This window comes from Juglans microcarpa x Juglans regia, chromosome 7D (genome assembly GCF_004785595.1).
Source record: "Juglans microcarpa x Juglans regia isolate MS1-56 chromosome 7D, Jm3101_v1.0, whole genome shotgun sequence".
NCBI lineage: Eukaryota > Viridiplantae > Streptophyta > Magnoliopsida > Fagales > Juglandaceae > Juglans > Juglans microcarpa x Juglans regia.
In genome coordinates, this window is record NC_054606.1 from 16,426,743 (window position 1) to 16,439,321 (window position 12,579).

General features: G+C 38.4%; 2 protein-coding genes across 2 annotated transcripts; both read left to right on the top strand.

Moving 5' to 3' along the window:
- The first annotated feature begins 1,365 nt into the window (after window positions 1–1,365).
- LOC121238159 (TMV resistance protein N-like) lies at window positions 1,366–8,160 on the top strand. Its single transcript, XM_041134998.1, has 2 exons — window positions 1,366–2,050; window positions 7,806–8,160. Exons 1-2 carry the CDS (start codon window positions 1,521–1,523, stop codon window positions 8,158–8,160), a joined length of 885 nt encoding a protein of 294 aa, XP_040990932.1. The 5' UTR covers window positions 1,366–1,520.
- On the top strand, window positions 8,098–10,070 carry LOC121238160 (disease resistance protein Roq1-like). The gene is made up of 4 exons (XM_041134999.1): window positions 8,098–8,913; window positions 8,997–9,290; window positions 9,406–9,508; window positions 10,009–10,070. The coding sequence occupies exons 1-4, from the start codon at window positions 8,182–8,184 to the stop codon at window positions 10,068–10,070; spliced, it is 1,191 nt and encodes a 396-aa protein (XP_040990933.1). The 5' UTR covers window positions 8,098–8,181.
- Window positions 10,071–12,579: the final 2,509 nt, after the last annotated feature.

Below are 12,579 nucleotides of genomic sequence, written 5' to 3' on the forward strand. Positions count from 1 at the left end.
AAAAAAAAGTACAATTTGCACTAAGGGCACACCAAGTAGACAAATTGAGGAGACTCATATATTAATATTATGTGAGATTGATAAACATGTATGATAATAATTATTTAAGAAAATTAAAAAAAAATACTTAGAAAAAAAAACACTTAAATGACTTCGTGTTAACTTTAAGGCTTGGTTTGGATACAGAAACACTCTCAATTCATATCATCTCATCTCATCATTATAATTTGTCTAAACTCACATATAAAATATCATAACCAATTTAATTTTTTCAAATCTTAAAACAATAATAATCTTAAAAAATAATATTTTATTTAACTCATATAAAATTATATCATCTTATATCATTTCATCTCATCTCACTATCCAAACGAGTTAAGTCATTTGGTTGTCCAACACGCTCGACGGGTCTAACAGTGTACATGATTATTTGTGTTTTAGTTAAAAAGTTCTAAAGTGGGTGGAAGCCACCCTGAAAATTACGTACATACGCGCTTGTAAGCAATGCATTCCATACTCGATAGTTGATGTTGCATCTCCTTTGAACTTTCCACTCAGGTTGATCAGTACTAGTGCTACTTTTATCTTAATTTTAATTTTATTTATTTTATAGTTAAAGAAATGACTATTAGATTATATATTATTTTAATTTTTTCTTTATGATTAACGATGTTAAAAAAATATTTAAAATAAAATAAAAATTTTAAATACACTATAAAATAATAAAAAAATAATAAAAAAGTATATCATTATCCTCCTTTCGAGTCAAGGAGAAGCGAAGCTATGCAGAACCTTGGTGTGCAAATTCATTGGCCTGGCCTACGCGTTTGAATTTTTTTTTTTTTTTTTTTTGCGTGCATTATTAATATATGTTGATGACTACGAAAGGAGAAAGCTGGCCAACGTCGACTTTTGAGTAGACCGGTTGCTATGTCCAATGCATGATGTTTCAATTCCTATCGCTAATTTTAAGCAAGCAATGATAGAACTCTTGCTTTACGCGGCAAAGTTTTTGGTATTCTTAATTAAATTTGTGACAAATTTTTGCCTCTTAATTTATATCTGAAATTTGAGTACTTCATCTTCTTTATTCTCTGCAATATTCACTATATCAAATGAATTTCTTCGATCTTCCTTTAGAAAAGGTAACCAAGTCAGTCAACGGCTCTACAACACTAATTTGGTTGTCAGAAAAATTAGAAACGAAAAAAAAAAAATCAAGTCAGTCAGTCAACAGCTAAAAGAAAAAAAAAAGTACAAGATGAGAGAAGTTGTGCAGAACCTTAGGATGCCATAAGGGCGTGTGATGGGTTACCATAAGTCAGTCAGTCAACAGCTAAAAAATAAACCGGAAGTTGATGTTGTCTACCTGGAACTTTCCATATCAGGTCGACCAGTACTACTAGTACTCCATGGCTAGCTTCTATTATATATACATAAAGATTACCTCGTTGTCTAAGCCTGCAAATTACCAATATTCCCTTCCACAATTAAGCTTCTAAATCTCTAGTATTGCATTCATGGCCTTTCAAAGACCCTCTTCATCTACTTCTGAAGTTAGTAAGAAAAGGAAAAGAGATCATTCTTCTTCGCCTCATTGGAAACATGAAGTTTTCCTTAATTTCTATGGCAAAGACACTCGCAAGGGTTTTACGGGTCATCTACATGATGCTTTAAAACAGAAAGGCATTCTCGTCTTTAGGGATGACGAAACACTCAAGCAAGGAGAATACATTTTTGAAGCGCTTCTGAAAGCAATTCAAAAATCACAATACGTCATCGTCATTCTTTCGGCAAATTATGCTTCTTCCAAATGGTGCCTCAGGGAACTTGCCAAGATTGTTGAATGGGAGAAAAAGACGAAGCTGATCACAATTATTCTTATTTTCTACTATGTGGATCCTTCAGACGTCAGAAATCAAAGAGGGACTTTTGCAAAAGCTTTCGCCGCACATGAAAAAGATCCCATGGTAGACATCAAAGAGATTGAAATTTGGAAAAAAGCTTTCAGTAAAGTGGGCAATATTAAAGGAGAGCACATACATGACAGGTAACACTTCCTCTTTTCTTCTTCCAGTGACAGATATATAGCAAGCAATTAACATGTATCTGTTGAAATCCCTGCCCATTGTTGACTGCAGAGACAAGCAAGCAATCATTGTTGACTGCTTGCTCAACCTTCAGCGCCTAGCGCCCCACAGCTACCCATCGAATGCAAATAAATGCATTCATACGTGAGGCGAGACGTCTATAAATTGAAGCTCCATGCGAGAGCTTCAGATACACCCAAGGAAGAGAAGAGAAAAGAGAGAGAGTCTGGAGAGCTCTGAGAGAAAAGAATAGAGTTGAGTTGAGTGGAGTGTGATCCTCCTCCTCTATAATATTTTCTTGTGTACCACTATTTAATAGTGAAGCTCTTTTCTGTGGATGTAGGCAGTTGCCGAACCACGTTAAATTCTTGGTGTCACTGAGTGCGTAGAGTGTACTCTTTTATTACCGCTTTTATCCCTTCTGCTGTGTTGATTTCCCCAACAAGTGGTATTAGAGCGATTGTTGGGAAGAGTTTTTTTTACAGAAAACTCATTTTTAGTGTGTAGCTCAGTTTTCAAATTTGAGCATACCACTATGTTCGTCTCATCGAGACAAGAAAATCGATGAAAACCAGAGGCCGGAGGGATGCCGCACTCTCCCCCATGCGCCATCTGAATATCGGAGAGTGAGCCCACTCTCGACACGCGCCGCACGCGCCCAGGAGAGGCACGAGCGCGTGATACCCACTCTTGGCACGCGCCACACGCACTCCTGAGAGAGTCTTGCGCGTGAAGTCCACGCGCACTTGAATCTAGAAGGCACGTTAGATACACGCGCCTATGCGTTCCACGCGCTCCAGTGAGGTTCTGGTGCGTGAAGAACACGCGCCTATGCGCTGTTAGTCGCGCCACATGCTGCACGCGCGATAGTGTTCCTGTTTTGGTTCTTTTGCTCATTCCTTGTGCTATCTGAGTCCGATTTTGACGAAACAAGACTCGTTTCCAACAAAATCAAACGTTCTGAACACAATGGTGCTGTCCGTTTTGCGATATTCCACTTCAAAGATCCTGTACTTGCATTTTGTATTTAGAATCAGTCTAAATCCATGGAGGATTCAGCATCAGGCACCATGATAAAGCTGACTGCCTCAAACTACAGTCTTTGGAGGCCTCGGATGGAGGATCTATTGAACTGTAAAGATCTATCTGACCCTTTGGAAGATGAAGGGAAGAAGCCAGATGAAGTTATGGATCAAATGTGGAGAAAGATGCACAAGAAGACTATCGGTCAGATCGGACAATGGATTGACCATAGTGTTTTTCACCACGTGGCTCAGGAGACAGATGCATATAGCCTCTGAAAAAAGTTGGAGGATATGTATCAAGCTAAGACTGCTCGAAACAAGACCCTCTTGATGAGAGGGCTTGTTAACTTGAAGTTAAAGAGCGACACCTCTGTTGCCGAGCACACTAGCGAGTTTCAAAACCTAGTTAACCAGCTCGGATCCGTCAACCTGAATCTTGCCGATGAAGAACAAGCCCTGCTACTTCTCAGTTCGTTACCAGATAGTTGGGAGACGCTGGTGGTCTCCCTCAGTAACTCTACTCTAGATGGCAAACTTACCATGACGATGGTTAAGGATGTCCTGTTTAATGAGGAGGCCAGATGAAAAGAGACAAGCATGAATCAAACTCATGTCCTTGTCACCGAGAGTAGAGAAAGGCCTCGAGGTGATGATAGAGGGAGAAGTGGAGGCAGAAACAGAGGGAAGTCTCAATCACGTGGAAGGTCCAGCAGTAGCAGGAACCAGCAGACGGGTAACATGAAATGTTACCATTGTGGCAAAGAAGGCCACATAAGGAAAAACTGCCGCAAGTTTTTAAGGGAGTAAGGTCAAAGCAGTAAGTTGAAGAAAGAAGATGGTGAAACCCTTGTCACTCTTTCGGGAGATGTGGCAATACTCTCCACCAGTGACGAGATGTGTCTGCACGTTGCAAGCCATGATGTTGAGTGGGTGGTAAACACAGCAGCATCATACCATGCCACTTCCCATAGTGAATTTTTCACTACGTACAAAGCAAGAGACTTTGGTACGGTAAGGATGGGAACGCCAGTTCCTCAAAGATCGTGGGAGTTGGCGAAGTGCAGATAAAAATCAACATTGGTTGTACCATGGTGTTGAAAGATGTTCGACACATTCCTGACCTTCGGCTCAACCTAATTTCGGGAACAACCCTTGATCAACAGGGCTATGATAGCTACTTTAGCAATGGCACTTGGAAGCTGTTACAATGTGTCATGGTTGTCGCCCGATGACATATTTGCGGTACGTTGTATAAAATCCATGTGAAGATTGGTTTTGATAGCCTCAATGCAGCGAAAGACGAGGCATCACCGAATCTGTGGCACAAGAGACTCGGACACATGGGTGAGAAAGGGTTGGATACGCTTGTGAACAGCGTTACGCTCTGGTGAGTACTGTTTGTTTGGCAAACAATGTAGAGTCTCGTTGAATTCCTCTACGAAGAGAAGATCAGAGTTGTTGAGTCTGGTACACTCTGATGTATGTGATCCCATGGAAGAAGAGTCATTGGGAGGTAACAGATATTTCGTGACATTCATTGATGATGCTTCACGAAAGGTCTGGGTATATGTTTTGAAGTCAAAGGATCAGGTCTTCGAGCACTTCAAGAATTTCCACACCCTAGTGGAAAGAGAGACGGGAAAGAAGTTGAAGTGCCTGCGAACGGACAATGGAGGAGAATATGTTTCCAAAAGGTTCGCTGCATACTGCGTTGAGCGCGGTATTCGACATGAGAAGACGGTCCCATATACCCTTCAGCACAATGGTGTAGCCGAAAGAATGAATCGGACCATCATTGAAAGAACAAGATGCATGCTCAGTATGGCTAAGTTACCAAAGCCATTCTGGGGTGAAGCTGTTCGTGCTGCCTTTTACCTGATCAACAGATCACCTTCCGCACAACTGGAATTTGAAGTTCCTGAGAAGGTTTGGTCTGGAAAAGATGTCTCTTACTCTCACCTGAGAGTGTTTGGGTGCAAAGCCTTTGCACACGTATCCAAGGAGCTGAGACAGAAGCTCGATGTCAAGTCAACTCCATGTATCTTTGTTGGATATGGAGATGAAGAATTCGGATACAAATTATAGAATTTAGTGACAAAGAGAATTGTCAGAAGTAGGGACGTTGTGTTCCATGAAAACCAGCATATAGGAACTGAAGCTTCCTTGATGTCAGTAGAGCTTAGTTCCTATACACATCCTGCACCATTACAGTTCGCTACAGATAATGAGGATATGCAGGATCGAGATCCAGAAGTAGAAGAAGCTTAGGGTGTAGAGCAGGGGGAGCAAGAACCCTCTCCACCAGCAGCTGGTATACCACCACAAGGGTTAGATGGTGATGAACCTCCTTTGGTTGATGAAACTCAACCAAGAAGATCGGCAAGAGGCCGCCTACTGATTCCGTCAATGAGATATTCGGAATCAGACTATATTCTGCTTACTGATGAGGGGGAGTCGGAGAGTTTCCATGAAGTTCAAACTCATGCCGATAGAAGCCTATGGGTGCAGGCAATACAAGAAGAGATGAGTTCTTTGCAGAAAAATCAGACATATGAGTTGGTGAAACTTCCTGAAGGAAAGAAAGCCCTAAAGAGCAAATGGGTGTTCAAGCTGAAGAAAGATGGCCAAGGAAAGCTGATAAAGCACAAGGCCAGATTGGTTGTCAAAGGATTCCAACAGAAGAAGGGAATCGACTTTGACTAGATATTTTCCCCGATGGTGAAAATGATGTCAATCCGAGTCATACTCGGATTGGTAGCCAGCTTGAATTTGGAACTCGAACAGATGGATATGAAGACAGCCTTTCTCCATGGAGATTTGGAGGAGGAAATCTATATGGAGCAACCAGAAGGGTTTGAAACTCCAGGGAAAGATCACTTAGTCTGCAAGCTAAAGAAGAGTCTCTATGGCCTCAAGCAAGCGCCGAGGCAATGGTACAAGAAGTTCAACTCATTCATGATGAGTCATGGTTACAAGAGACTTGTTGCAGATTAGTGTGTCTATGTTCGAAGGTTCCAGGATAACAAGTTTGTCATACTCCTTCTTTATGTTGATGATATGTTAATCGTTGGTGAGGATAGGTCCAAGATTAACAAACTAAAGAAGGAACTATCCAAGTCCTTTGACATGAAGGACTTAGGCCAAGCACAGCAACTTTTGGGCATGAAGATTGTTCGTGATAGGAAAGTTAAAAGGGTGTGGCTATCACAACAAAAATATGTTGAACGGGTCATCAGACGTTTCAACATGGGAGATGCTAAGCCAGTCAATACTCCACTTGCTAATCACTTCAAGTTGAGCAAGAGCTCATGTCCTTCTTCAAAAAAAGAGATTAAAGAAATGGAAGTAGTCCCCCTACTCTGCAATAGTAGGAAGCCTAATGTATGCAATGGTTTGTACCAGACCAGATATTGCTCATGCTATAGGCATGGTGAGCAGATTCCCTTTAAATCCAGGAAAGGATCATTGGGAAGCAGTCAAGTGGATTCTCAGGTACCTAAAAGGTACATCGAAGATGTGCTTGTGTTTTGGGGGAGCTAAACTAGTTTTGGAAGGCTATACAGATTCAGATATGATAGGAGATCTGGATAGCAGGAAATCTACTTCGGGATTTCTCTTCACTTAGCAGAAGGAGTTGTCTTTTGGCAATCCAAATTGTAGAAGTGTGTTGCTTTATCTACAACTGAGGTAGAGTACATTGCCGCAGCAGAAGCTGGGAAAAAAATGTTGTGGATGAAGCGTTTTCTCCAAGAACTATGGATTAGTCAAGAAGACTACACGGTACATTGTGATAGTCAAAGTGCTCTAGATTTGAGCAAGAATTCAATGTACCACTCCCGCACCAAGCATATTGATATCCGCTATCATTGGATACGCGAAGCGATGGAACAACAGCTTTTGAAGCTTGAGATCCATACGAAAGAGAATCCAGTAGACATGCTGATGAAGGTGGTTACAAGTGAGAAGCTTGAGCTATGCAGAGACATAGCTGGAATGGGTAGCAGATAAGTAAATGGGCATGGAGGGGGAGAATTGTTGAAATCCCTGCCCATTGTTGACTGCAGAGACAAGCAAGCAGTCATTGTTGACTGCTTGCTCAACCTTCAGTGCTCAGCGCCCAGCGCCCAACAGCTACCCATCGAATGCAAATAAATGCATTCATACGTGAGGCAAGGCGTCTATAAATTGAAGCTCCATGCGAGAGCTTCAGATACACCCAAGGAAGAGAAGAGAAAAGAGAGAGAGCCTAGAGAGTTCTGAGAGAAAAGAAGAGAGTTGAGTTGAGTGAAGTGTGATCCTCCTCCTCTGTAATATCTTCTTGTGTACCACTATTTAATAGTGAAACTCTTTTCTGTGGATGTAGGCAGTTGCCGAACCACGTTAAATTCTTGGTGTCACTGAGTGCGTAGAATGTACTCTTTTATTACCGCTTTTATCCCTTCTGCTGTGTTGATTTCCCCAACAGTATCTATATCTACCTAAATTATGACATTTATAATTTTTAAAATGTTTAAATTGTGATCTGGTCTGACAGCTCGAGTGTTGCAAGAGGGAAAATATTGAAGTACGAATTAAAGTGTTCCGCTTCCTCTAATAAACAATGCTAATTATCAACTAAAGCTAGCGTTTTTTTTTGTTCGTGTCGATTCAGGTCTCGATCGTCAATATTAATTGTTCTATCAATTTATAGGTACGAATCAACAATTATACAAGATATCAGTAGACGTATATCTCATGAGTTGAATTCTAGATTCTCACGTCATGATTACGATAAACTTGTTGCAATACACTCCCAAGTAGACAAAATGATGGAGTTATTGGATGTGGAATCGGATGATGTTCTCTTCATAGGAATTCATGGGATGGGTGGCGTTGGTAAGACAACGCTGGCCGAAATAGTTTATGATAGAGTTTCAAATTCTTATTGTCGATTTGAAGGAAGCATCTTTATTTCTTGTATTAGAGAAGAGTCTAAAGCTCGTGGTCTAGCTTCTTTACAAAAACAACTTCTTTCTATGATCATGCAAGAAGAAATACATGTATGAGATCAAAACCAGGGAGATTGGATGAGAAAGAAGATGCTGAGTAATAAAAGGGTTTTTATTGTCCTTGATGATGTGGATAGTAACGAGCAACTGACGGCATTAGCAGGGGATCGGAAATGGTTTGGTCCAGGGAGTAGGGTGATTATAACATCCAGAGATAGTCATCTGTTGAAAACACATGGAGTGAATGATATCTTTAAGGTTGAGCAGCTTCAACAAGATGAAGCACTGCAACTCTTTAGTTTGTCGGCCTTCAAGAAAACCCATCCTACAGAGAATTACAAGGATCTATCTATGGATTTTGTGAATTATGCTCAAGGCCTTCCTTTAGCTCTTAAAGTTTTGGGTTCCTTCTTATTTGGGAGAACGATAGTTGCCTGGAGAAGTGCTAGGGATCAACTAGAAGCAATTCCTAATAAAGAAATTATGAATATACTTCAAATAAGTTTTGAGGGGCTGGAGGATTTGCAGAAAGAGTTGTTTTTGGACATGGCGTGTTTGTTCCAAGGAGACATGAGTCTAGATAACATATTTTTGCAGACATTAGAAAGTTTTGGTTACTATCCCGGCATCAACATTGACGTACTCGTAGACAAGTCCCTCCTCACCATCTCATATGGAAAGTTGTTCATGCATGATTTGCTAAAAGAACTGGGCAGGGACATAGTTCGCCGTGAATGCCCTGAAGAACCTGGACGACGTAGTAGACTGTTTCGTGTGGAGGATCTCTATCACGTACTGAAGAATGATACTGTAAGTTGATTAGTGTAAATATTAATATGAAAAGGTATATTTTCATCCTAATTCTTGCTAATCTGTTGTTTCTTGGTTACCAGGGAACTGATGCAACTAAAGCCATAGTCGTGGATTCTTGTCCTGAAACGAAAGATCGGAGACTCAACGCCAAAGCATTGTCAAAGATGAGAAAATTAAAATTTTTTAAATTTCATCATTCTCAAACTTTAAAATGGCGTGGAAAACCCTTAAAATACATGCCAACCAATGAGTTGCAATACCTAGAGTGGTCTAACTATCATTTGAAATCCTTTCCGAGCAGTTTCCAACCAAAACATCTTACTGTACTAAGGATGCGTGGCAGCCTTATGAAACAACTATGGCAGGGGTCGATGGTAAGTTTCTCACTCGTATAAATAAATACATATTCATCTTAATAATTCCCCGTTAATTTTCCAAACAAGTTAATATATTTATATTTTGATCCAATTAACTACTTGTTTATAACAGGATTTAGACAATTTGAAGGAATTAGATCTGAGAGATTCAAAGAACTTGATTGAAATACCAGATTTGACTGGAGCCCCAAATCTTGAGAGAATAGACCTGACAGGTTGTAGGAGCTTGTGTGAGGTCCACCCATCCATCGGAAGTCTCAAACAATTAAAAACAATTGACAATTCATTGGTGTTCAAGCCTTGAGAAGTTACCAGACCTGAGTAGTTTGGAATGCCTTACCTATAGCTACTTTTATAAGGCAAATGCCATCTGTCAATATAGGGCCCAAGAGCAATATCGGTTACGTTTGGGCTGTTTTTCATGGAACCAAGTTGTTGCGACAGCAAAGTAGACAATTAGATATCATTTTACGTGTAGAAGATACTTTAGACAGCGAAGGAGAAAATATTTTTGACACGGCAAGGGGAGTTGTTTCGGCTTTAGATGACTATTCGGTGACTTCTCTCATTCTTTTCTTTAGAAACAAATAAAATATGTCAGAAAAATGCTTTAATAAAAAAATATTTCATTTTACAAATAAAAAAATTAATCATCGCCTTGCAATTGCTTTATTTTTGCTGCAATTAACATATCTTTTTGGGGTTATTTTTACAGCTCAGGTTAAGTGGATGGTCTATGATGGCAAGCCATTGCGCGCCGGCGTGTTTCCAGTATAGGTTCCAGAATACGAATCCGGAGATGGGGTATGTTTGCTTTAGTGTCCGTGATTGTGGTCAATTACGAGATCCTTCAATTTACTCGAGATTCAGGAGACGGACGACAGCGTTGAGGCCACCCAACTTAGAGTTGTGGCTGAATCTATTTTAATGCTTGCTGTTATGGAAGCTTCATTTTTTTTTTCTTTTAAACTTTTGAATCCTCAAATAATTTGCAGTGGATTTAAATTTTGTCAATCTTTTTTAGTGATCATCATTTTGAATAAATAAATCAAGACCAATGCAAAATGATTTTGTTTTTTAAAGGAAGGTATTTCCGAAATAGCAGGTACTCATTGAGCACGTGACAAGTGAATGAACATATAAGGGCTTGTGGTGGGTTACCACCATAAACAAGGCTTAAATAAACATATATATGGAGGGTCACATACTTAGTATGACAAATCTAGAAGAATTAACAGACAAAATTAGCAAGAAACTTGGTAATGGCCGGCTCCATTTTATCAATTAGAATGTGTAGATGAAATGGCGTGATTATCCCTATGATCTCCTTGGAAGACGGACACACTCTGTATAATAATTAAGAATAATACTATTATGCCTTTTCAATTTGTCCATTCATTTTCGCTCATACATTGAAAATTATTAGTATATTGATATATATTTTTATTTTTTTAAAATGTTTAAATATGTTTAAAAAATATGTTTAAAAAATGTTTGAAATAAAAAGTAAAAAAAAAAAATATAGAAAAGTGCAATTTGCACTAGAGGCACACCAAGTGAACAAATTGAGAAGGCATAGTAACACTACTCATATATTAATATTATGTAAGATTGATAAACGTGTATGATAATAATTATTTAAGAAAATTAAAAAAATACTTAGAAAAAAAAAACTCAAATGCCTTCGTGTTAACTTTACTTTCAGGCTTGGTTTGGATACATAAACACTTTCAATTCATCTCATCTCATCATTATAATTTGTCTAAACTCTTATATAAAATATCATAAATAATTTAATTTTTCAAATCTTAAAATAATAATATTAAAAAATAATATTTTGTTCAACTCATCTAAAATCATCTCACCTCATCTAACTATCTCCACGAGTTAAGTCATTTGATTGTCCAACACGCTCGACGGGTGTAACAATGTACATGATTATTTGTGTTTTAGTTAAAATTAAAGTTCTAAAGTGGGTGGAAGCCACCCTGAAAATTACGTACATACACGCTTGTAAGCAATGCATTCCATGGCCGATAGTTGATGCTGCATCTACTTTGAACTTTCCATCTCAGGTTGACCAGTACTGGTACTACTTCTTTTCTTTTTTCTTTTTTAATTTTTCTTAATAATTAAGGAAATAATTATTAGTAAAATTATATATATATATTTTTAATTTTTTCTTAATGATTAAAGATGTTAAAATAATACTTTAAAAAATTTTAAAAAAAATTAAATATATTATAAAATAATGAAAAGATGGTAAGAGAGTAACAAGATTACCATTATCCTCCTTTGAGTTAAGGAGAAGCAAAGCTACGTAGAACCTTGGTGTGCAAATTTATTGGCCCTATGCGTTTAAAATTTTTGTCTTTTTGTATGCATTATTAGGCTCTGTTTAGATATTGAACTAAGTTGAGTTGAGTTAAAATAATATATACAAAAACTTGTGAGGAATTCGTCTTCTGTATGTGATTTTTCTATACCAATCATTTCTGCAAATACCTTGAGGTGCCTCAATTTGCCAATTCATGTTACTTGCTTTTTTCAATGAAATAATTAGAAGTTTCATTGAGTTTAGGGTACAATGGAAGTATGGAATTCCTTTAGCTATTAACATAAAGTTCATTATGCTATATATCCTCAATGGAAGGCTGAGGAAATAATTAATGGCCAAAACAAGAAAGCGTGAGGAAGGTTAGGGTCTCCAGTTCCATCAGATGCCATTAACATAAAGTTCATTATGCTATACATCCTCAGATTGAGCTGATCAGGAATTTGTCATATCAAGATTGGAAACTTGCATCGTCACTGATGAAGAAATGGAATGAATCAAAGTAAAAGGAAAAAAATAATTAGTAAATTTTTCTCACGCATATATGTTTTAATACTTCAAATTTCTATTCATAAGCCGATTTGTGCTTATCTTTAATGTGAAAAAATTTAATTTATAAAGAAAAATTACTGATTTGAGTCTTGTTTGGGGGTAAATACATTAAGCCCGGCCAAGACCTACTAAGCCCAAATCACCCTCAGGAAGCTAAAGGGAAGAAGAGAAAATGGATAAGGTCAGAAAAAAGGAATAGAAATAGAGTGGAGGGACAGATATTCATGGGGGACAAACAAAAAAGGGAAGGCAAGGTATTAGAGAAAAATAAAGAAAAAGAAGAAAGGCGGGAAAAAGCAAGTCAAACTCATAAGAGGAGACTTAAAAGTAGCCCTTCATCATCACTCCCAAGAGCCAAAATAAAAGGAATATGATAGATGAGGCCGTGGAAAATCTACA

Excerpts from the sequence above, each read along its gene's own strand:
- LOC121238159 (XM_041134998.1), top strand. The coding sequence starts at position 1,521 with ATGGCCTTTCAAAGACCCTCTTCATCTACTTCTGAAGTTAGTAAGAAA. Across the intron at positions 2,051-7,805 it reads GGAGAGCACATACATGACAG|GTACGAATCAACAATTATAC; the intron begins GTAACACTTCCT and ends ATCAATTTATAG.
- LOC121238160 (XM_041134999.1), top strand. The coding sequence starts at position 8,182 with ATGAGAAAGAAGATGCTGAGTAATAAAAGGGTTTTTATTGTCCTTGAT. Across the intron at positions 8,914-8,996 it reads ACGTACTGAAGAATGATACT|GGAACTGATGCAACTAAAGC; the intron begins GTAAGTTGATTA and ends CTTGGTTACCAG. Across the intron at positions 9,509-10,008 it reads TGAGAGAATAGACCTGACAG|CTCAGGTTAAGTGGATGGTC; the intron begins GTTGTAGGAGCT and ends TTATTTTTACAG.